This window comes from Microtus ochrogaster, linkage group LG1 (genome assembly GCF_000317375.1).
Source record: "Microtus ochrogaster isolate Prairie Vole_2 linkage group LG1, MicOch1.0, whole genome shotgun sequence".
Classification (NCBI taxonomy): domain Eukaryota; kingdom Metazoa; phylum Chordata; class Mammalia; order Rodentia; family Cricetidae; genus Microtus; species Microtus ochrogaster.
In genome coordinates, this window is record NC_022027.1 from 3,002,994 (window position 1) to 3,027,267 (window position 24,274).

The 24,274-nt window shown below is 55.0% G+C and overlaps 1 protein-coding gene across 3 annotated transcripts in view; it reads right to left on the bottom strand.

The window, feature by feature from the left end:
- Positions 1 to 435: 435 nt before the first annotated feature.
- Dot1l (DOT1 like histone lysine methyltransferase) overlaps positions 436 to 24,274 on the bottom strand; it is a 44,195-nt gene continuing 20,356 nt past the window's right edge. The window contains exons 6-29 of one of the 3 annotated variants that reach the window (XM_026785176.1): positions 23,182 to 23,276; positions 22,634 to 22,696; positions 18,024 to 18,079; positions 17,371 to 17,450; positions 14,198 to 14,266; positions 13,747 to 13,853; positions 13,054 to 13,095; positions 11,894 to 12,001; positions 11,561 to 11,792; positions 11,237 to 11,350; positions 10,778 to 10,869; positions 10,592 to 10,693; positions 10,271 to 10,408; positions 9,809 to 9,934; positions 9,208 to 9,692; positions 8,964 to 9,099; positions 8,432 to 8,578; positions 7,695 to 7,824; positions 6,611 to 7,188; positions 6,235 to 6,440; positions 5,385 to 5,449; positions 4,223 to 5,161; positions 3,020 to 3,650; positions 436 to 2,230 (exon numbers count right to left, since the gene is read on the bottom strand). In XM_026785176.1, the coding sequence (XP_026640977.1) occupies positions 3,055 to 3,650; positions 4,223 to 5,161; positions 5,385 to 5,449; positions 6,235 to 6,440; positions 6,611 to 7,188; positions 7,695 to 7,824; positions 8,432 to 8,578; positions 8,964 to 9,099; positions 9,208 to 9,692; positions 9,809 to 9,934; positions 10,271 to 10,408; positions 10,592 to 10,693; positions 10,778 to 10,869; positions 11,237 to 11,350; positions 11,561 to 11,792; positions 11,894 to 12,001; positions 13,054 to 13,095; positions 13,747 to 13,853; positions 14,198 to 14,266; positions 17,371 to 17,450; positions 18,024 to 18,079; positions 22,634 to 22,696; positions 23,182 to 23,276 (4,706 nt within the window). In that variant the 3' untranslated portion in view covers positions 436 to 2,230; positions 3,020 to 3,054. Of the gene's footprint in view, positions 3,651 to 4,222; positions 5,162 to 5,384; positions 5,450 to 6,234; positions 6,441 to 6,610; positions 7,189 to 7,694; positions 7,825 to 8,431; positions 8,579 to 8,963; positions 9,100 to 9,207; positions 9,693 to 9,808; positions 9,935 to 10,270; positions 10,409 to 10,591; positions 10,694 to 10,777; positions 10,870 to 11,236; positions 11,351 to 11,560; positions 11,793 to 11,893; positions 12,002 to 13,053; positions 13,096 to 13,746; positions 13,854 to 14,197; positions 14,267 to 17,370; positions 17,451 to 18,023; positions 18,080 to 22,633; positions 22,697 to 23,181; positions 23,277 to 24,274 lie in introns of all 3 variants that reach the window. The other 2 variants (XM_005359030.2, XM_005359031.2) reach the window with 2 other exon arrangements.

The following is a 24,274-nucleotide window of genomic DNA, read 5'->3' on the forward strand; positions in this document are numbered from 1 at the left end:
TGCATGCAGGCACACACAGCTTGTGGGATGGGTTGTTCCCAGTGTGCCTGGTACCAGGCTGGTTACCTCTCTGGGAAGATGTGGAATCCTGCCTGGGTTTTGTGGGGGCACATATTAGTGAGTCCTGCGTAAGGGACCCATACCACCTGGCTGTGAGCAACTTGAATGCTATAGGGGTGCCTTGACTCACTGGCTGCGTTTTCCTCGGGCTCTTCCAGAGCTGTCATCGTCCCTCAAGGGAGGTGACAGTAACCACACAAAGACAGACCACACTGAGAACCGGCTCAAGTGAAAACAGCTTTTTATTACTGTGTCTAGAGGCGGCAACAATGCGTGAGATGCCTTGGGAACCAAGGGAGAGAACAGTGCACCCGTTAAGTACAGAGGTCATTACAAGACAGCAAAGCTGCATCAAGTTACAAACAGGCCAGGCTGCCAAAAAAGCTGTGTAGGTTGAGGGTGGGAATAGAGGTGTGTCTGGCAGAGTCCCTTTGGGGGCTAGCGTGGGAGTAGGTCCCAGTCCGTAGGGCTTTCTATCAGTTCCTGAGCTCAAGCCCTGCAGCACCCTTGGGCTGGAATACCAGGGACCACTGAGGCAGCCTAGCCCCATGCTAAGACCATCAGCTAAGGAACCAGGGCCACCTTGCACCATGTTCAGTTTACTGTGGGTTCCCCTTTCTTGTGGGCTCAGGAGAGGACTTGCAACTGTGCCCGCCTGGAGCACCTGTGGCCCACTGGGCCATGCGGGCCACGAACATGCAGTGTCTGTCCCCTAACACTCAAGTAAGGTGGGGCAGCGACCACTGGAGCAGCAGCTGCCAAGGTGGCAGGTGGTGTGTACAGTGTTCACTCAGTGTCTTGTTCCAGGCCTGGGACTTGCTAACTTTATGGCCACCCTGCCCTGCAGCACCGTAGCTAGCTGTGGTGTGCAAGAACAGGCCTGGCGAGCATGAGCACCATCGCAGGGGGTAAGGTGGGGGGTGGAAGGGACACCAGCACCATCTTCACAACTGCCAAGGGAAGCAGGTCAACATGGGGGGGGGGGTCAACATGGCCTCCCTGCTTAGCCTACCTACCCCTAACCTGAAGTGAGCAGCATTGAGGGCAGTCAGGACCGCCTCAGCAAGCTAAATCAGCCATGGCCCCTTTGCAGCCACACCCAGTGCACCTGTCCCCAGGACCAGGAAGCAACTCTTGGACATAGGTAGGTGGTGCCCACAGTGACCAGAGGCCCTGGGTGGCCCAGCACATCTGGGCCACACTCCTGCAGGGCCCCTGACCAGCGCCATTTTTTTGTGCATTTGAATAAATAAATGTATTTTTCCTCCTCACTTTTCTTTCCATTAAAGTTCACTGTGCATTATACAATCTAAAAATAAATGCAGTCAAGTCTATGAAATTTATAAATCTCCATCACATCTCTATAAAATACTGTCACTCATCATGTGACTCTCTTATACACAGATGCCAGGGGACCCACAGTGGGCCAGCCCCATGTCACCTGGCCAGCATGCCCCGAGCCAGAAAAGCAAAGAAATACAAAGTAAATGCACTTGTCACAGGAGCCACTGAGCATTGCAGTAGTGGCCCACACCTGTCAGCACCACTCAGCCCAGCCAGGCACCCAGTCCTGCCCCAGCCCAATCTGCACCCACAGCAAAGGCACGCCTGAAGTCACAGAGTTAACAGCAGGGTGTTCACAGTGACAGCGGGCGAGTTCCGAGGAGGGGAACCATAAGTCAGCCCCCATCGTGCATGCCTGGCGTGCCTTTGGTATCAGGACAAGCAGTAAGGGTGCGTCTGAGAACTGTTTGGCCATGGTCCGCATCTGGGGCAGCACCCAGGGTGAAGTTGGAGATGGGTGGGCATGGGCTCGGTGGTGAGATAGCACCGGGACGGAGTCTAGAGTCCTCCTGGTGGCCAGCCCGGCAGGCCAAGTCTTTATATGATTCTCTCTCACAGACACTTAGGCGTCTCAAGAGGTTGCCTTGGACGACTTTGATGGAATAAAATAAGTCAAAATTGCTTATACTTAAAAAAAAAAAAAAAAAAAAGAACGATAAATACTTTATCTAAAACTATCGACAGTACAAACTGGACCAGTCCAGCACCTCCTGCGGTGCCGCCAATTCACAGTGGCTCCACGTCCGGCTCCGCCGGCCTGGCAGGCAGCAGGCTTGGTCCACACCGTCCTTGCATAGGTTGTGGCTGAGGTAGAAGTCCTAATTACCTGCAGGGAGGAGAAGCATGGGTTAGGTGCATTCAACATGTCCTCTATGGCCGAGCTGCCCCACAGGACACAGGGCAGAGAGGGGTGTTCCTGGTAGGTACTGTTGGGCCCAGCACCCTCCAGCTCTGCCTTGCTGAGCACACAGGGTGGGTTAGCTGGAGAGCTCTAGCCCTAGGACCTCCAGACGTGGTTGTCAGGCTGTCCTGTACTCAGGCTACGGCTACCACATGGTCACACCCTATGGAGAAGGCCAGAAGGCTGCCATCTGGCTCTTTGCCCACAGGGCATGTCTACTGCCATGATGATAGCAGAGCAGGGTTTGACAGCCGCTGTTCAGGGAGAGGTGGACAGGGACCGGCTCCCTGAACCTTAAACCCCACCTCTGTTCAAGGATGTCCACGCTACCACCCAAGGCAGCTTTCTGCCCGTGGACAAAGTAAGTCTGCAACCTCACCAGTGTACTGACTACCCCTTGTTTCCCGTGCACAGGCAGGCTGGTGACAAATGCCTTAGTTTAGAGCTAAAAATGTGACCCCCAAATCAAGGACTGCTTTGGGCCAGGAATCTCACAATAGGTTGGGGCTACCTTGGCTTTGGTGAGCCACATTGGAATCTCATCACCTCGGCTGTCTTCTCAGCGGTGGGCTGAGGACCAGGGAGTGCTGCAAAATGTTGGCCCTGCCTCCCTTAGCCCCACCCCCATCTCCACGACTCAGGACCCCAGGCTTCTGGCGAGCACTGCCAGCCGTCTTCTGGGCAAGAGGAGGGGTGGTTTGGCTCTAGCCTTACCTTACAGAACATGAACTGCTAGCTAAGCAAGGTCTTTATCGAGGCTTAACCCCCGAAAGGTGCGCAGCATAAGGAGGCGGCATGCCAAGGGAAACCCACACAGCAGATGGCCCCGAGGAGTTGGCCTGTGGGGCGGCGGGCGCAGCCTGCGCCAGGGCCAGCCGGGGCAGGGGCTGGTGGTGCACCGTGAAGGAGGGGCGGGAGACCTTGTGTGGAAGGGAGGCGAGCTTGACAGACAGAGAGGCGTTAGCAGGCTGCAGAGAAGCGGCAGAGGAGGGGGGTAAGAAAGCTTTGTTAGCCGGGAGGGAGGCCAGGCTCTGCAGAAGCACTGGCTCGGAGTTAGAAGCCAGCAGCGCAGGTGGAGGAGGCAAGGTGACGTTAGGAGGAGGGGGTGCATGGAGGACAGGTGGCCCCGCAGGGGGCCGGCCCAGGTGCTGAGGAGGAAGTAGGGGAGGTGGAGGGGGCGGCCGAGTCTCGACCGAAGCCGCAGCCTGAAAGGAAGAAGCCGAGGTGCTGGCTGCCGCCTGCAGCGGGCTCAGGCCCAGCGTGGCACTGCTACACACAGCCCCGCTACTGACACCAGCTCCAAACGGGTGAGCAGAGGCAGAAGGCACCGCATGGGTAAAGACACCTGTAAACAGGAGAGAAAAAGCAGCTTCAACAGGCAGCACGGTCCAGGCGGGTGGAGCAAGAGGAGCACAGTCGCCAGCAAGGAGAAGCAGAAGACAGCGTGACTCCGGTCCAAGCGCAGGCACAAGCAGCAAGCAGTGGGCTCAGTGCAGGGACACTTACCTGCCTGGATGAGGCCCCGCCCCTCGGGCCCACCTGCCCGCCCCTGCCCAGTCAGGACTGCACCATGCCTGGCCTGTGGCCCAGGCTCCACTCCGCCCTGTCTCTGAGCAGGCCCTCTGGACTCATTCTTGCACCAGGCCCGCTTCCACAGACCGGCCATGAGGCATGTGGGTGGTCACCTCAAACAGGGGATGCCCCAGGAGAAAGAAATGCCTAGTTAAGTGCACCGTGTTCTTCTGAAAACAAGAGGCATGCGTTATAAGGCTAGACAGTCTCCTTCAGTCACACCATGAAGACGGCCAGCAAGGACACAGGGACACACTCCCATTGTATCCTCTAGAGGGCTTGGGAGGGACCTCCGAAGCAGCTGGTGAGAAACTTGGGACTAGACGTCATCCCTTCCTTGCCTACCTCCAACGGTTCCACCGGTCACCCCGGAGGAGAAGCTGCCCATGGTGTGCGAGTTGGTTAGTCGGGGCGCAGCAGATGACACATGCACCAAGCCTGCAGCGGCGGGCACGGTGCTAAACAAGGACTGCAGCACAGAGGAGCCGGCCACAGAGCCCAGGTTGGCCTGCAGGGACATGGGGCCCAGAGTGAACTGGGGCCCAGGGGTGAAGGTGCTCAGAAAGGGCCGGGCAGCCTGGGCAGCAGGTGTTGTACTGCCCGCAGAGGAAGCCACAGTCACTAGACCAGGGCCACCGAGGAGGCCACCCGGAGGAACAGCTGCAGCAGAGATGAAGAGGTTGTGGCCACCCTTGAAGTCCAGCTCACGGTCACGGCCTTTGCCTGCCCTGCTGCCATGAGGCAGTGCAACTTTGTCCGCAGACCCACACAGAGGCACGGCCTCGCCTGACTCCTTGCCTGCATTGCCCTCGCCCTTCAGGCCACCCAGGCCCTCCGGCTGCCGCCTACTGAGGAAGGGATTAGTCTCTGTGGTACTATCCTTGCCCCGCTGTGATGGGAAGCTCAGGCTGGCCACCTCAGGGCCCTTGTGGGAGAGGGAAGCACCGTCGTTGAAGCTGTGTAAACCGAGGTCTGCAGCAAGGCCCCCACTGAAGGCCAGGCCGTTGGGAGGGTTGGCGCCAGGGCTCGGGCCCTCGGCTGCAGTCAGAGAGCTGGCAAAGCTTTTCCTTGGGTGGGTGGGGAGCTTGGCCTCAGCTGCAGGCTCCTCCAGAACCGGCCGGAAAGAGAACAGGGGGCTGTGGCTCAGTGCAGAGCCAGCCTGCAATGGACTGTCCACGGCCTTGGCCAAGCTGAGGTCGGAGATGGGTGAGAAAGTGGACTTCCATTTGCTGCTGTTCACAGGCTCACTCGAGGGTGCAGGCTTCCTTCCCACCAAACCACCACCTGATGGGAGAAATCAGTGGCCATGAGCTTAGCCTGCACTGGGAAAGTGGGCTGTGCCTACCATGTGGCTGGCACACATTCTACTAGGCAGAGGTGATGAAGAGGTGAGACTTCTCTTGTCTGCTCCTCCCAACTGTCCATGCACCAGATGCTGTCCCAGGCTGGCCCATCCTGAGCACGGGGCACCCCCACACCTCCCGGCTCCAGGAAGGGAGCACATTACCATTTTCCAGCGTCTTCGGAGGAGATTTGCTTTCTAAGGAGATTGTTGCAATTTTTCTTTCAATTCTGTGCAAAGAAAACAGTCACTGATGTATGAATCTAAGTGCTCAGAGAGTATCCGAGGACTCTCTACACGCACAGCTCAACATGAAAGGTCCAAAGGCTGCCCTCTAGTCCCGTGTGGAAGGGCCCCTGAGTAGACCCGGAGTAAGTCTGGGTCACCAACAGTACTAGGGCCCAGTGTCTGTGCATGGGCTGTTCTGGTGGGGAGCCCAGAATGCCTGTGCACATGGTGACACTATGCATATAAAGCAGGGCGACTTGTAGGAGCTTCCCAATTCTGAGCCTTAGCCAACCTGGAGCTAAATGCAGCAGAGGCCTGGCTCACAGGTGGTACACACATCCACGATGGTATGGTCTACAATGGGTCAGTGTATTTGTCAGACCCTTAAAAATGACAGTGGGCAGCGATCTTAGAGCACATCAAAGTCAGAGGCAAGACATGACCAGAATTCACACTCGCAGTAGTAACTCCACTGTGACACTCAAAGGTAAGCATGGGACCTAGTGATGCTCAACAGTCTGCAGTGCAGCCATAATGTAGGTGGCAGAGAGGGGCACGTGATGTCTTTACTCAGGCTGAACACCCAGAAAGTCCCCACAGATACACACAGACCCCACAAGCAGTACTCTACACTGCTCAACAAGAAAAGCAAGGTAACACCCATTGAGAAAATAGCCTTGCACTAGGGAGGTCAGGATTGAAAGATAGCTAACGGAGGCCACTTGGCCACACGATAGCCAGCATCTAGTCCAACCATGAGCCTGCAGAGCTGTCCCCTAGGACTCACCGGGTACTGCTGGGCTCATCCTCAGAGCCTGGCTCCTCATCTGAGGTCAATGGTGAGTAATGGGCCCCATTAGTCGGGCCCAGTGGCCGCTCCTTCCTGAGCACCGGGGGCTGATCGTGGTCCTGGTAGGGGGTCGGGGAACTCTTCAGGGAACTCTCAGGGGATGAGATGGCTGTGATCTCCAGGGGCTGATTGATGTTGTTGACCTGCGGAATCAGGGAGGGCAGATGAGCCACAGGCCCAGGCCAGGGTTTCGGTGCCAGCTAACCCTTGAGACCTCTGCAGTCACCAGCTCCTTTTGAGGGTACAGGTGGGGAGAGAACAGACTGCACACCAACCACTGTCCCCACTCTGCAGGGACAGGCCCTACACTTACCATGGAGTTGAGGTTGAGGGGAGACCCCGAGGACTGTGTGAAGAGGCCAGCGACAGTTGGCAGAGCCCGGCGCTTGGGGGACACACCCGTGCTGAGGCTGAGGGTTCCAGCTGATGCACGCTTCCTTCTGCTGCGTTTACGACTGTCCTGCCCATGGCTCTGTACAGAATCCCCACGGGTTCCAGAGGTCAAGGGGCTATGCCTGGTAGTAGGCGACTGCTTAGAGCTGGAACTGGCTGCAATGCTGAACACAATCCTCCTCTTAGCTTCATTCTCCGGGTCTGAGACGGCAGGGTCAGAAGGCAGCTCCCCCTTGCTGCTGTCCAGCAGCGGACCTTGGGCAGTCACACTCATGCGGGGACTGGCCGAGAGTTGGTGGGCAGGAGATGCAGGGCCAGAGTTGCGGGGCTGTGGTAGCAGAGGCGGGTGCTGTGGTGGTGTGCTGCGAGATCCCATGGTGGCAAAGAGGCTGCCAGGGCCAGAGGACTCATCAAAAACAGCAGTTTCCATTCCAGATGCCAGAGGCACTGGGCTGTTGGCCAGGGCTCCACTGATGGCCACCGAACCAGTGTAGAAACCTTTCATGAAGACACCAGTTAATCAAGGGAGGCAAGGAGGCCAAGCCCACTCTAACAACACCTCACCCTGGGAGGAACAAGCTGAGGTCAGTAGCCCCTTCCTAGGGTAGACCAGGGCCATAGCATGGATAAGTATGGGCAGGCCAGGCCCAGAGGAAGACGGGTTCCCATTTCAGTCATCTGCAAACACCAGGGCACACTGGGTGCTGTCCCTGCTGGGAGCCACCTAAACCTCTAGGAACCAGATGACCTCAGCACAGGACAGCTTTCTGGAACTGTTCCAGACCTTAAGTATCCCTAAAAAAAAGTTGCCTGGCCCTGCCCTAACCCAAAACAAATCAACAGGAGAGAGCTAGAGACTAGTCCCCTGGCTTCTGGTCACACAGAATCCTAGGACTCAAAACCTCAGAGCTACCTGCTGGGTGTTTGTCCCAATGGGATCGTCTCCCCAGAGAACATGGCACCTAGCAGGAAGAGGTCCCTATGTGGTCGGGGGGGGGGGTCACCTGTGGGTGCCAGTGTGAGGCTCCTGCTCCCTGCTGCACTGCCCCCTGCACCATGGGCGGAAGCACCAATCTGCTTTTCAAGTGTGGATGAGGAGTCTCGGGGCTGTGGCCCAGGGCTGGGAGTGCTCCTCTGCAAGAGAAAGCCTGCCTAGTTAGGGCAACAGGAGACAGTGGGGCAGGAGGGCTGTGGGCAGGGGGACCCAAGAGGGGATAGAGCTGGGCTAGGCCTGAGAGTTCAAGCAGAAAAGTCAAGTCACATTCAGTTAATGAGGGGTGCAAGAGGCATGGGGTAAGGTGGTCAGATGTCAAGGCCAGCTACAACTACATGGTGAGTTCAAGGCCAGCCCGAGTCACACAAGACCCTGCCCTCAAAATAATGCAGAAGGAAGGCAAGGCTGCAGTTCTCCCAGCCTACCCTCCGTGAGCATCAATCAGCACTCCTGGGATCCAGCCATCAGGGACAGCAACCCACAGGGCCATGTCAGCCAGTGCTGTTTGAGTGGCTAAAACCCTCTTTGTTGTTTCTTCTCTGTTCTGTTTCTTATAAAACATATCCAGAGCCCAACCACATGGCAACAGGATTAGCTCTGGATGCCCTCTCGCCAGTCCCCGGATGACCACATGCTCAAACTCAACAGCATAAGAAAAAGACATAAAGACTGAAGTTGAGCCTGGAGCCCCACCACTGCCAGTGCAACCACAACCATCACAACTACCATGCGGCCCAGCACACTCACCGCCCTCTCAGCGCGGCTGGGCAGCACCACACTGGCCAGTGGGATGCTGACGGGCAGCTTGTTGGGCTGCACTGTGCTGAGTGGAATGCTGACAGGCAGGCTGGTGATAGTCTCCCCATGGCTGCTGTAGGCACGCTCCTTCACACCCTGTCAACAGATGGCCATGCTCAGCTGCAGACTCACTGCAGAAGCCATCCTCAGGATACGGGCTGGTTAAGAATGCTGCCCACTCTCTCTGTTTCTGAGACCTGTCACCCTGGACTGCCTGGCCTCCCAAATTCCTCTCCATCTCTCTACATACAATGGAGGCCCCAACCCCCTTGGTCCCACTCTAGATCCCCCAAGCAACTGGCTAAATCCTACTCCTGCATGTAAGCACCCATGGGAGGCTGACACACCTGCCTCTGCAACCACTCCATGAGGCCTGTGGATGCTAATCCCCATCTCCTCCCCAGGTCCCCAAACTAAACTTCATACATCCCACAGCTGAGAATGCTCTGTGGAGTGAATGCTGCGGTTGCCTGGCCCTTACCTTTTCACTGCCCTTCTCTGAGGTGAGCGGCGAGGTTGTGGGGGAGGCAGGCAGTGGATCCTGGGGGCTGAGCTTCATGCTGTTGGACAAGCTGGGGCTCTGGTAGGGAAGGGTGCTCTCCTTGGCATGCTCTGCCCTGCAATGAGAGGCCAGTCACCCTTGCTGAATTCACAGCAAGCAGCCCACGCACAACAGCCCCAGGGCAGCAGACAGTAGCACAGCCCCTAGATACATCTGTGCTTACCGAGGGTGTAGCTCACTGGCAGCTGGTTTGCTAACCCCAGTGTGGTCCTGGCTCAGGTGCCGCCTCAACACAATCTTGGCAGGTGACAACCGGGTGTAGTCTGGCAAAGTTAGGCCAGACAACTTTTCTAGCCGAGGCCTGCCACTGTGGCTGGGGGTGCAGGGTACGACCTCCTGATCCAATGGGGAGGCCAGGTACTGGGGGGTGTTCTGCTTGGATGAGGGCCGACTAGCTGTGCTGCAGAGCTCGTAGCCAGCGGCATGGCCATTCATGGAGAGCTCGGGGCTCATGCTGCTGAGGTGTGGCAGGGAGATCTTGGCACAGTCCAGCTCAAGACGCAACCGCCCAGCATCGGCCTCCAGCTCGCGGCCCAGGGCACCCTTGCCACGCAGATGAAGGGACAGAGCATCATCTGGTGGCACACAGGACTTCAACTGCAGGAGCTCCTGCTGTCGCTGGCTCTTCTCCAGCTCCACAATGCTGATCTACACGATGGGAGGTGTGTCAGAGCAGCCTGGACTCTACTGTGAGGCCACACCCCTGCTGTCCATCATCACAGATGCCCATCTGAGGGGTCTGGTGCATCACCCCAACACCCCACCTGCAGCTCCAGGCAGTGTCGCTGCTTCTCTGAGATCTGGCTCCGCAGGGCCTGTTTCTCTTTCCGCAGATTCTCCAGAGACAGTGTGGACCAGTCCAGCCTCAGCTCCTCACACCGGGCTCTGAGCTGTGGGCACAGACAAGATGTCAGCAGCTGAAGGCAGGAAAGCCCGTCTCTCTGGGCAGTGCACTGAATACTTCCTATAGTTGTGGCCCATGGTGTCAATACCCACCCACAAAGCAAGGTGAGAAAGGCATGTGTGACACAGCACAAAGGGTCCCTGGTGTGATTAGGAATGGGGTGATCCTTGCAGAGCCCAGCAAGAATGTGGAGGAGCAGATCCAAGTCCAGCGCTAAGGCACTAAGTCAGCATACCTCGGGGCTCCTGCCCTCCATCCTGCCTGTGTACAAACCAGTTGCACCGCCCCCTACACACATACAGATACACACACACACACACACCAGCTGAAGGCTCTGGCTCCGCAGCTCACTGTTGTCCTTCTCCAGCTGCTCTGACTGCTCCCGCAGCTGCTGGTTGTGGGCAGAGATCTCCTTCTGGGCCTGAATCAGGTCATTGTAGGTCAGCGCCTTCACACCCAACTAGAGATGCAGAGGACAAACCAGGGTGAGTCCCAGTGCATAAGGAACAAAGGGAACAATAATAACCGTGCAGCTCTGACCTGGGTACAGCCAGGGCCACCCTCTGCTTGCAAAGTGGCCAGCTACTCTATGTCAGTCCTTCCATAAGGGTAAGGGAAGCTGAACTTTGGTCACCCCAGTCACCTCATCCAGTTTCTGCTGAAACAGTCTGTGGATCTCCTCCTTTTGGGCTTGGCAATGACCGAAGAGCTGCTGTGCGGTGTCCAGCAGCTGTGTGTTCTTCTCCTGCAAGGGAGGACAGGAGGTGACCTCAGCGCCCCGTCCCGACAACCAACCCGACTACCGACATTAAGGCAAGAGCCTGCACACCTTCTCTTGGTCCAGAAGCTGCTGCAGGTTGGCCTTGTACTGTGGGGTCTTCGTGTAAGCCAGGAACTGCAGGTACTGGATCTTGAAGGACTCTGGAGGTACATAGCACAGTGTATGAACCAGGACTGATGCCAACACCCTTCCCTGAGAGGAGCTGGAGTGGTGGCCAACAGAGAGGAACTACCTGACCTGGCCTGCTGCGGGGTCATCCCTGCCTGTGACTTCACCTCTTCTCAAGCCCAAAACCCGAGAGCAGATCCCTCCTTCAAGTAAGAGACTTGCCAGCGTTCCCCATGGAGTGAACCTCTACCAGGCTCCCCCGTGTCCCTGAGGTGAGTCAGTCTCAGTCATTCACAAACAGGCAACAGAGCCTCTTCCACGCCACCCAGCAGGCTTGACTAGAGCCCTACCACTTCCACAGCCCCACAAAACTGCTTCAACATCAAAGCCATGACCTACCTAAAAGTTTCTGTAATGCAGGCGGGGTGGGTGCCACCAGCAACGGATTGGGGGAGTGGAGCTGCGTGCTCGGAGGTAGCTGGTAGAATGGGCTATGAGGTGCCCTGTACGCATCTGCAGGAGAAAGGATACCCATCAGTCACCAACCATCGGCCCTATACTAACACAGGCAACACAATACCTCAGCTTGGCAAATCTGAGTACTGACACTGCTGTGTAGTCACAGGCTTGGCACACAGCAGAATCCAAATGGTGACTCTACTGTACAGGAGCCCACAGTCACTTGGATGGGGACTCTGCCACGCAGGAGAGAAAGAGGCTCACCCTGGGGTGAGGCTGAGGGCGGGGCTGGAGGAGAGGAGTGCAGGAGGTCCAGTGCGCTTTGGCTCTTCTTGGACTTGCGCTCAGCATTTGCAGCACTCATTTTCTTGGGCCGTCCACGCTTCCGGCCAGCCATTTTCCTCCCTTTCTTGTTCAGTTTCTTCTTCCGGGCTTTGGAGGGAGATGGCTTTTTGACAGTGGCCACACCTGACTTTTCTTCCTCAGCACCAGAGTCCTAGAGGAATAGGCAGGCAGTGAAGGGCCAGCAGGAGTACCCGCAGGGCGGCACCACTGGGCACCCTGTCTACCAGGCATGTGCAGGGAAGGGCATCTCACCGCGGGAGCCTCCGTGGCAGCTGCCTTGCTCTCTGGGACCTTGGTGGGGGTAGTTGCATTACTCTTGTTCTCTCGCTGCTGCCGGCGCCGAGCTGCTTCCTGCTCCTCCTAGAGGGAAGCAGTGGAAAAGTGTCCTGAACATGCTGGAGGCTCCATCTCCACTCCAGCATCAAAGAAATGGACACACACACACACACACACACACACACACACACACACACACACACACACACACCACACACACACACGAACGAACTCTGGGGGAGGTGCAATGCCTAACCTGGACCCCACAGCCACTCTGTGGGTAAGGCATGGGCCTGTCATGCGATTGCAGCCCAAGACTGTCCCTGCACTGACAGCTGCAGAACCACATGGCAATGAGAACACATAGGAAATGCCAGCCATCATGGAGACTGCCCCACTGGGCAGGACAGATACAGCCCCTAAACAGCTAGGCAAAGTCAAGCCACTTGCTAAGGGCCTATGCTAAGGGCCAGTGCTGACGTGAACCCTGTACCTGAGCTAACCTCCATGAGGTGCAAACTTGCATGCACCAGTGGAATTGGGGGTTGAGTGGGGGGGGAGAATTAAGCCCCTCACTGAGTATACACACTGTTCACCATCTCTAGTATGCTGGGCAGGATGAACTCCTTGGGGGTGTGCAGCAGCCTGCCTACACTCCTGTAACCCTGAAAGCCCACCACTTCACCAAGTACCAGCAGACAGAGTGCTGTGCTCTGCTATTAGTGCCCACACAGAGTGAACAGACATCTGTTCATGCCTCCCCAGGGAAAGTCACGTGGAAGCCCAGCTCTTTGTGTCCCTGGACAGACAGGGAAATGTGCAGCAGATGTGGCTAGAGAAGGACTGCCATGGAGCAGACTACCCAGTCTTCCAGGGTGCTGGAGACAGGCACCCTCAACTGTTGTGCACAACTCTGGCATGGGGATGCACAGCACGGTTTAACAAAGAACCCACTGGTCACTGGCATCACCTACAGAAAGATGGATGCTAAACCCACTACAGAGCTGAGGGCCTTCGGAAAGCCTGGGAGGCAGAAATAACACTTGTTTGGGCCTAGGGACCTTGGTCACACATACCAACAGCACATACAAAGCCAGCAATCATGATCCTCACAGTTGGGAGAAAAGCAAACTTACCCTGAGTTTTGGATTTTTCAGACTAGAAAAATAATTTTCAAGCTAAAGAGAAGAGGAAAGAGCTTTGTTAGAAGCAAGCCCCGAGCACGGACACAGGTGGCGTGTCCCACAAGCTGCCGGGCCCACCAGCACACACTGCAGGTGGCACAGCAGGAGTAATATACAACCCAGGATAGCTACCCTCGAGTCGCAAGTGACTGCTAAGGAACCAGGGACAGGACCTCCCGAGGGGAACACTGGCTGCTACACCGCAGAGGGAACTCACAGCGTAGTTCAGGAGTCTTGAGAGCCCCTTTACCTACAGCAGCAAAGGCAAAGCACAGCTGCTGCTGGCTCAGGAGAGCACTGAACAAAAAGCAGAATTGCCAACATGCTGCCTCAAGGAACCCAGAGGGTACCAGGACAGATGGAGAACAGAACCTGGGACCATACACTGAAGGTTCTGGCAAGGAGAAGATACCCTGTGGGGGCCATGAGGAAGAGGCCAGCACATACCCAGGGAAGGCTGGGGACGAGGACAGAAGGGATGATAGAGACCACAGGTCTCTGAATATAATATGATGCCAAAATTACTATGGCCCCTATTCATCAGGTGGACTAAGGGCTGAGACCCAGAGCTGCCAGGGAGCTCTGTAGGGTGACAAGCAGGCACACAGAGGCAGCGTGCTGTACTGTAGCACTGTGGGCACTCACTATGGTGCGGTCAATAGTGTGCAGGTAGTAGGAGACGGGCTTCCCAGTCCATGACACAGAGCCCTTCAGGGGTGACAGCTCCACCACACGCATAATGGTGCCGATGTCTGTGGAAGAGCAGCAAGTCAGGACTGTGGCAAGAGGCCTGCGCCCCACACCAGTGTCAACAGCATCCCCAAAGGGAGGAATAATCTGGGGCCTGTCAGGAACAAGGTGGCAAGCACACATGAATGAGATCAGATTTCAAGAGCAGCCAGCATCAAAGCAAGCATGCAGACCCGGAACTGGACCAGCCAAGCGCCTTGCCCAGGGAGACCCACAGGCCCATCCTAAGGCCCCTCCTGAAAGAACATGTCTACAAGGGGATGTGCTTAACATACTGTGGGAAGAGTACCATCTGACTGGGCGAGGGGAGCCAGGTACCATATGCACCACGGAGCCCAGAGCTTACCACTCAAGTTCCTGCTGTTGATCCTGAAGTTCAGAGGGGCAAAGGGCTTTGAAGAGACGATTCTGCCGCCTACAACACAGAAGCCCATCACTGCCATGTGCGCAAAAACCCACACAGGCACACAAGCTGGAGACCACAAACTCAGGCATGAGCAATTGCCCAGGACAGGAAACAGGTGAACAATGCCTGTGCCCAGGAGATGCTAGGCATTCTTCACAAGACCCCTGGTGCTCATCCCTGACCCTGCAGCCATAGAGAACAGTGACTCTACACAGTGGTGACAACTGGGTGCCTGCTAAAAGGGTCATGGTGGAACCCAGTACCACAATAAAGCACAAGAAAGAGATTGCTATAAGCCATGTGTTACCAGGAGGGGGAGCTGAAACAAAGGCACTGAGGAGACCTACAGGCTGTGTAGCACAGTGATTACCCTGGCATTCTAGCAGCTGAGAGAGGGGGACTGTCATGAGTCTGAAGACAAACTGAGCTAAGCGGCAAGATCCCAGTTTTTAAAAAGACACAACAGAGAAAGACCCAGAGATCAGGGCTGAGAAGCTGACTGGCTGCTGAAGCCCTTGAGGCTAGAGAGGTGAAGGCAGAGGCCGGGGCAGGAGACAAGAATCAGAACTGCGCCACAAGAGGCAAAAGAGCCATGCCAAACCACACAAAGATTCAAACCTGTGACAGCCACACAGGAAGAACAAACTTGAAACATGGAAGTCTAGGTGTGGAGGCACATACCTTTAATCCTAGTATGAGGCAGAGATGGGCAGATCTCTGAGAGTAGTCTAGCCTGGTCTACATAAAGAGTTCCACAACAGTCAGAGCTACATAGAAATCTTGCCTCAAAACAAAACCCAGGCCGGGCGATGGTGGCGCACGCCTTTAATCCCAGCACTCGGGAGGCAGAGGCAGGTGGATCTCTGTGAGTTCGAGACCAGCCTGGTCTACAGAGCTAGTTCCAGGACAGGCTCCAAAGCCACAGAGAAACCCTGTCTCGAAAAAAACCAAAAAAAAAAAAAAAAAAACCCAGCCTAATTCTTGTGAATGGTGCAGATTCCTTCCATATTAAAGAGAAGTACTGGGGTGGAGAGGGGAGAATGAGAACAACATGAAGCCCAGGCCAGTCTAGGAGCTCTAGGCCTCCTGCCTTGGCCTGATTACTAAAACAGCCCTGAATCCCACACCCATTGATAGCTAAACAAAGAGACTTGAAAGACCACACTGGCACAGTGATACATGTCTGTCATCCCAGCACTGGGGAAGCTGAGGCAACAATGTTCTGGGACAGCCTCGGTTACACAATGAGACTCCTTTCTCAACACAAACACACATATCTTTGAATGTGTACGCAGCTGCTTATATAAGTAAACCAGTCTCTAGCCCCCTCCATGTCTTGCTTTCTGAGTACTGTACACCAGCAAAAGGGCCTGGCCAGACCACAGCAGGGTCAACTCCATGTCTCCAGTGTGCAGGAAAGCAGCAACACCAATGGTTCAGACTGAAAGGCCATGGGCCAGTCTGGCCAGCACCTATGAGCTACCCTAAGCAGTGATAGGAATAACCTGCAACCACCGAGCACAAGTAGGCCGAAGGGGAAAGCCTAGTCAAGAGAGGGCCACAGGAACAATTTGATTACCATGAACACCCACAAGTGGGTGTTTGTGCTGGATACTTTTGGTCTATTTGACACAAACTAGGGCCTTCTAGGAAGAGAGAATCTCAATTGAGAAAAATGCCTTCAGCAGATTGACCTGCAGGCAATCCGTGGGGCACTCACTGTCTTGACTGACTGGTGTGGGAGGACCACCACATGCTCCTGAGGAGTGCAAGAAAAGTAGCAGAAGAAAAGTATCTGAGCCAGAGCGGAGCCAGTCGGCAGTCTTCCCACAAGGCCTCTACTGCAGCTCCTGCCCTGATGTCAATAGATTGCTTTGGTCATGGTGTCTGTCACAGCACAGAAAGCACACTAAACAACACTGCAGCAGCAGTCCACAGGGTGGTCTCTAAGGGCAGGACAGGGAAGGGGCAGAGCACTGCCACTGAAGGCTGGGGCTGGCTGTCATCAGAGCCTGGCCCACCTAACAACTAACTGAGCACACTAGCTCTGAGGGACAAGTTAATCTAGGACTGGATGACTCAGTCAAGATCTGGCCCCAAGCAGGCTAATGTAGTGTATATCGCAATAAACTTAAAGGCCAGCTTCGGCTATATGAATGAGTTTAAGACTAGAATGGATCTAGGCCAGACCCTGTCTAGAATGGGACTGTTTTAAAACACAAATGAATGGATGAAGGAAAGAATATGAGGCAGGGGTGAAGCTCAGTGGGGGAGTGTCTGCTGAGTGCACAAGGCTCATCCCCAGCACCTCAAGTAATTAACTCTAAAAGCATGGGGGAGGGGCTGGAGAGATGGCTCAGATGTTAAGAGTACCGACTGTTCTTCCAAAGGTCCTGAGTTCAATTCCCAGCAACCACATGGTGGCTCACAACCATCTGTAATGAGATCTGGTGCCCTCTTCTGGCGTGTGGGCATACATGGAGGCTGAACACTGTGTACATAATAAATAAATAAATCTTTAAAAAAAAAAAAATAAATAAAAGCATGGGGGAGGCTGAGGACAGGCCCTACAGCAAACACCCATCACTTCTGTGACAGCTACAGGGTTGGGAAATCAGACTAAGAAATCGGAAAGTCTGGGTATTCCTGCTCCCTGCAGAGGGACAGCAATATACAGTGCAGACGGCCCAGTCCTATGCGAGGGGCTGTGTGTGCTCTACGCAATGCCTTATTCACAAAATCTCTCCATCACCAAAGACTGACGGGAACAAACACATGTGTAGACACATCATGAGCTCACAAGCGAAGAGCCCTGGTGTTGGTGCTTGCAGCAGGAGACTGCTTCTGAGCTGGGTTAGCCCTTCAACCCATCTGCTGGCTGTCTGGGGGTACGCTTGGCACCAAGGCCTCAGTCACCGGGCCTCACTTCTGCTGTGCAGCCCAGGAGCTGGGGATGGGTAGCAGGAAGCAGGTGGGGCCTGGGACTTCCATGCACTACCCATCATGAACAGGGAGGATCGCTGAGGACCTCTCAAGGCAAACTGATGTAACTGCATGTTCCCCACCCCCACACTGTGGGAATAGCAGGCCCGTGGGCAGGAGGGCTGCATTACCTTCCTTCATGTTTGCGAATCGCTCCTTCAGCTGGTGATCCACCTCAGGACCAAAGGCAAAGTTATTCACAAATATAACACTGCAAAACAATGTTTCAGTTCAGTAAAACTGAGGCTGTGCACATCAAGTCCCAGCCTGGACACAGCCTGCTGCTGGTCCCTGCCAGGTGCTGCGCCCCCTCCCCCGCCCACCCATCTGAGGTGAGCAGAGTAAGCAGGAAAGCAGGGGCAGGAGACAACCACAAACCGCCTGGGCTGAATCCAGCACCAGGCGCCAGTTCTTCTGAAATAAAATGGGCTTCCTGGAAGCACTCCCTGGCAACAGAATGCAGGGAGAATCTGCTCCCAGGGCGAAAGCAAACGCAAGCACTTGATGAGCAGGCACCACCCCCCAGCAGAAAACATAGAGGTGAGGCCCCAAAACACCTAGATCCCCTGATGGACCCCATGACAAGGACGGCAGTTTGCTCAAGGGGACCAGCACAGGGGCTGCCTGCACCCCATGTGAGACCAAAGGCAGGCCAGCACCAAGGAGGGGCTGGCACTTTTGAAGCAGCAGCCCTGCAGTACCCTCCACAGCAGCCACCCACATCTGGGGGACAAGAATCAGAGGCCACAGCACAGCCAGCAGCACAGCCCACAGCCGGCCGTACCTCGTGTTGGCGATCCGTTCCCTCCACTCCTCTGAGAGGAAGTCACCTCGTTCCAGCTAAGAAAGAAAGGAACACGTTTACTCATGGGCTTGCTTGGTTCAAACCCAGTCCCCGCAGCTGCTGTGAGAGACATGGAATGAGCTGGATCTTGGGGTGGGAAGGTGACTGTGGACAGCCAGTGGACAGCTCTGCAGAGGGCAGGGCCTAAACCCCAGCAGGAAGCAGGACCCATTCGGGACAGACAAGAGGATAGGATGGTGTGGGTCCAGGTGAGGAGCCACAGTGCCATGTGCTTGACCAGCCAACCCTCTCTGCACCCAGACTGTGCCCCCCCCCAAAAAAGCAGCACCACACAGAACTTCTGCAGACCTTACAGACATGAGATGTATTTATGTGGCCAGGAAGCCACTGGATCAACCGTCCTGTTACCAGTCATCAACCATGAGGATTGTGTCCGCAGATAAGGTCACCTCTGTGCACCTTGCATTAGTATATGTTTGCTGCACACTGATCCCAAAACTGCAGCCTGCCACGACTGTGTCAGTACTGATGTCATTCCACCTCCTTCAGGCCAGAGTGTGTTAAAGGGAAACAGCTTTTTTTTTTCCTCCCCTTTTTTTCTTTTTGGTTTTTCAATACAGTAGCCCTGACTGTCCTGGAACTCATTCTGTAGACCAGGCTGGCCTCAAACTCAGAGATCCACCTGCCTCTGCCTCAGAGTGCTTTTATCCTGACTACCTGGAACCAGACTCCCAAGCAATCTGGGTTTACAATTCTGCAGACCACCCACTACCTGCAGTGCCAGGCATATGGCCCAGGAAAAGAACAGTCCACTCTACATGGAGGTCATGGAGGTGGGGGTGGGATTGTTTAGTTATTTACAAAACCCAAAAGACAGGGATATTCCTGAAAAGATGGACAGATATACAGCATAGTCTGTCCATTGTCAAGGACGCCACACTGGGCTGGAAAGTTCCTTGGCAATGAACAGGAGCAAAGATCTGATGCACTACCCACCGCGCAGTGCGAACAACACAACAGGCAAATCTCCTGAGCAGAAGTGGTGGATCTACACGTATCAGAGGCTAAGGGATGTCGACCATGGGTAACACCAAAGGCCCACACTGGAGTCCCCATGAGCTGTAGCTGACAGGATGACAGAGCACCCGCCAAGCTGCAGGCCCAGGGCTACCTCCCCACCCTGCTAGGACAAGACTGTCCCCAAACAGGAGCAGCTGTACAGCTTCCGTCCTCCAGTGAGGCAGAGCGGACCTGGGCTGGAGTGGCCAGAGCCCTGTGTGCCCCTGGAGGCTGCACAGTCCCTGAGCCTACCCCAGGCCAGGGCCCGCCTCTCCTCTAATCTACTCCTCCGCAACCTCTGACTCTGTTCTGCTGTACACCAGCCAGCCCTGAAGATGGGGGCTTCAGTCATTCCCCAAATGCAGGGGAGCAGTTGGGCCTAGGAGACCTGGGCTCCCACTCTCCCCTAAGTTAAGCACTGTGGCAGAGACCATGCCTCCATCTGCCATGCTGCGGAGTCTGAGCTAAGCAAAGAAGCCATGTCCCTTTAAGCCCTGGGTACTGGGTCTCTGCATCTCTGGATGAGAACAACCTGCAGCGTGTTCTAAGACTCCTAGGAAGAACTCTGCTCCAGGACAGGCTCCAAAACCACAGAGAAACCCTGCCTCGAAAAAAAAAAAAAAAAAAAAAAAAAAAAGAGCTCTGCAAGCCCGGATGGCCTCCCTAGCTCTGCTGACTGCCTTTGCCGTGGCTGACCGCTGGGTCCTGCACCGTGGCTGCACAGACAGGCACAGGCTCGCTCCACTCCAGGAACCTGAGGGGTGCCTGCTGAGGACAGACCTCTCACCCTGCAGCTGTGTCATGTGTGGACCCAGCATTCCTCTCCCTGCAGGCCCTAGTACTACTGTCCTAGCCAAGCAGGCCATGAAGTTTGGGGAGTCTACTAGCTGCACCGTGTGTGAGGCCAGCCTAACCATCTGGCCCAGGATGGAAGCACAGGCCTGAAGCAAGGTGTCTGCTGCTGTGTAGGAAATCTCCATACACTCCACACTGCAGGGAGGCCCCTTCAGACAGGAAGTCCCTGAAAATGAGTGGATGTGCTGGGCCCTCCCTCCCCAGGCATACAGGAACAGTAAGGACTGCGGAGAGACACTGTCACACCAACCAAGACACCTGGGAGAGGCTTAGGTCTACTGAGACACCTGGAAAGGACGCTCTCCAGCCTGTCATGCTGCCTTAGGCCATGCAGTACATTCCAGATTCAAAGCTTTGTAAGCTGTCACCCATGCTGGGTGGGTCTTTGTGATGCAGCTGTCTGTGAGTCATTTCTGCTTCTGTTAAATGTCCCCGCACCAACACTTTCTGTAAGTAACCCCTGGAAAACTCGAGAGTTCTCCAAGCTGAGCTCTGTTGGTTCCCTATCCCCTAAGGAACAGTGTCACAGCTGCATCTACCAACATGGAAAAGGAGGGGAACAGCACACAGCAGGGTTAGCATCCATGAAGCAAGTGGGGAAGACTGACACAGGCCCCACACAAGTCTGGGGAAGGCCAAGGTCAGACACAGACTCAGCCATTGCGAGAACCCATCAGCTCAGTCTGGAGAGCAAAAGAGCAGAGGCACTAAGGTCTATGGACAGTCTCAGACGCATGCCCCACGGGTATGCCTCAGCAGGACTGGCTGTCCACGGGACACCTCAGCAAGCTCTAGCCAGCATTCTAGGAGTATAGGCTACTCTACTCTCTTCCAGGGTCAGGGGTCAAAGCCCAGAGACCCCTCTGAGAAGATGAACTACATATAAAGCTATATAGCCACGGCTGCCCAGGCAATGGGATACAGGAGGTCACCAAGACTGGGAATGTTAGGAAACACCGCCAGCAGAGATGGTTCAGGGTCTGCTCCAAATTGGCTAAGGGACCATAGAGGATGAGGGAGGGGACTACCAGACTCAATTCAGCCACTGGAGGGAGCATGTCAGCAGACCTGGCTTGGGGCAGCATCCAAGAGGCCACTGCATGGCGGATGGCAGCATCCCTGGCACAAGGCAGTTCTGGGCCAGAAGAGTCCTCTGGGCTATTTTTAGGGTCCCCTGGATTTTCTCCTGCATGCTCCTGAATAGCAGAAGGCAGGGCTCAGGGCTTGCAAAATCAAAGCTGCAGTACTGCACAGGCCAGGCAAGTGCCTAATGGCCAGGAAAGGTGCCTATGCAGCCTCCTGGAAAAGGTTGGTGGTCACTCAAGGTGCTGTGGGAAGCCAAAGTGAACACAATCAAAGGCAAAAAAAGTTGCTTTCTATTTCTGCTGCCAGGTTGCTTCTGATGATCATCAAGGCCTCAGGAACATCCCTTGGCCTTAGCCCTGCTCCTAGCCACAAGCCAAGGGCCACCAGCATGAGCACTGAGGCCCATGAGGCCCCAAAAGTGAAACAGCCAATATGACAAACAGCTACCAGTCACAACACTGGCTTCACCCACAAAGGCCAGGTCATCCAACAATGACAAGCAGCAGCAACAGAAGAAGCAGAAAGAAGGAAGAGGGAGAAGAGAAAGAAGAGGAGAAAGAAGTAGAAAAAGAAGGGGGCTGGAGAGATGGCTCAGTGGTTAAGAGCATTGCCTGCTCTTCCAAAGGTCCTGAGTTCAATTCCCAGCAACCATATGGTGGCTCACAACCATCTGTAATGGGGTCTGGTGCCCTCTTCTGGCCTTCAGGCATACACACAGACAGAATATTGTCTACATAATAAATAAATAAATATTTTAAAAAAGTAGAAAAAGGAGGAGGAAGAGGAGGAAAGAAAAGGAGGAAGAAGAGGAAGAGGAGGAGGGGGAGGGGAGGAAGGAGAAGAGGGGGAAGGGGGAGGAGGAGGAGGAGGAAGAAGAAAAGAAGAAGAGGAAGAGGAGGAGAAGGGTCTTCTTGAAAGCTATGTCCTCTACCGAGAACTCTACGTGGGTGTGGAACCCACAGGCCCCACCATAAGTGTGAAGAGTCATCACGGTTGATGATGAGGAGAGCACAATGTCTCAGGAATCCAGACCCATCTCCTGGGTCCCAGACACAGTATCAAGTGGGCCTCTCCTAACAGATTCCCAAGACCCTCACGCATGGGAGACTTCCACCAAGAAAACACAAGTGAGCTGGGATTATTGAAGGAAGGGTGACACACAGAGCAAGACAGAGTTATCGCCATGCGGTCCGCTGCACAAAGGACACAGGCACCACAGACTGCCTCTCCCAGCCAGCCCACAAAATGGTCTAACCAGATCAAGAACCCAAGGGTCCCAATCCTGATGCCACAGGCTACACAAAGGTGCAGCTCATTAGGGGTGCACTTGCCCGGTCTGGAGGTCTCAGCTCCTTAAGAGTTGAGCATATGCTTACACAGCCCAGTTACCACATGTCTAGGGATGATGCCCGGGCCAGGGAAGCAGGAAGGGCCAGGCTCAGTTGGGGCTCTACAGCTAGCTCCAGAGACTGTGCCCATTGCCACAGAGGGCCATATGGTCATTGTTCAAGACTGACTGGGGTCAAGAGAGGAGGGGAAAGGGGGCTGGGCTAGGATGGAGGCCGCGGGCATGGAGCGATGGCACTCACTGTGTATTCTGCATGCTTTTTTCCATACCATTTCATCCACTTCCTGAACTCTCGGTCCATGGTCTGAGGAAAAGAAAGCACACAACGTTATAAATTCAGGAAGGCTGATGCAGTGGAGGGTCCACAAGCTCTGCAGGGTCATACCAGACAAGATACTGATGCCTATCTACAGCAACCCTGCTGTGGAGCACAGTGGTCGGGACACCCAAAGGAGGGGCTATGGGATAGTCATAAGGTTCCCAATACTCCAGCAGAGCCCCAAGATCAAGAGCCTGAACCCCACCCTGGGAGGAAAAGATGGGGTGTCCACAGGAAATATGCACACCCTCTCAACTCATAGGAGCTCAGCAACATTCTCTCTCCAGGAAGGGGTGGCCATGTCCTGCCAGGAGAGCAGAATGTCCTTATCATGAAGCTCTGCAGAGCCTACCAGGGCCACAGGCACCCTGCTCGAAGGTGCTGGGTGTCACAAACACAGAAACGCTTGGCCTAAAGGACCTCTACCCAGACACAAGAGCCTGAAGCACCGTGCACAGGTGACTGCTCACCTCCGCGTACTTGGCTGGGATGTCCGCTTTCTCCACTCCGTAGTGATGTTTGCAGTTGGTGGCCGCAGCAACCTGAAGGACAACCTGCCCCACACCTTCAGCCAGAGAGACACAGGTCAGAGTCTGTGTGGCCCCCACAGAGACCAGTGGGCTCAGCCACATGACAATGTCCCTTGGCATCAGAGAAGAGACCATTCACAAGCACAGACCTCCCAGCAGAAGATGTTTGCACCACTCTACAACCCATAATGCCATCTGTGAACCTTCAACCTGCCTGCTCCTGTGTGGGGATGGCTGCACAAAGCTTAGCAGTCCCCAGGAAGTCACTTCTTCACATAAGTCACCCCCTGGGCCAGCTAGGACCCTGAACCTAACAGGTCTGCTTGACGATGGGAAATAAAATAAAAAATCCAGAGGCTATAACCGCCAGCGACTGGCACCTGCTGGCCCTACGCAGGGAAGTCAGGCCTGCCAACACTGCTTCATGGCATCAAGGGTCAAGCCTCTGAAGATGACCCTACACGTGGCAGGCCAGTTTCACATTTGAGATGGCACATACATGCCACCTGATTTTCTATGCTGGGAAGTGTTTTCCAGTAACAAGCAGCTCAGAACCATAGAGTAGAGAAGCCAGGAGACACACCATACAGTGCCTCAAGAGCCATAAAGCCTGGACAGGGGCATCCCCTCCACAGTTTAGTAGGGTGAGCCCCAAAACTACAGTGCCTCGGGAGGGGCTCTGAAAGGTAAGGGACCCAGGAGGCTCAACGTCCAGGGTTGGACCCAGCAGCTTCTAAAAGAACTGCAGGTGTATCTGAGCCTTTTCGAGCCTTTACCTCACACCCGTGAGGTATGGGAAATAAGTCCTATGCTGGACAGTTTTATGTCAACTTGACACAAGCTAGAGTCATCTGAGAGGAAAAAGACAATGTTTCCATAAAATCATATTGGAGGAAAACTTGGGGCATTGGGATCTCTGTCTCTGTCTCTGTCTCTGTCTCTGTCTCTGTCTCTGTCTCTCTCTCTCTCTCTCTCTCTCTCTCTCTCTCTCTCTCTCTCTCTATTTTCAAGACAGCGTTTCTCTGTGTAATAG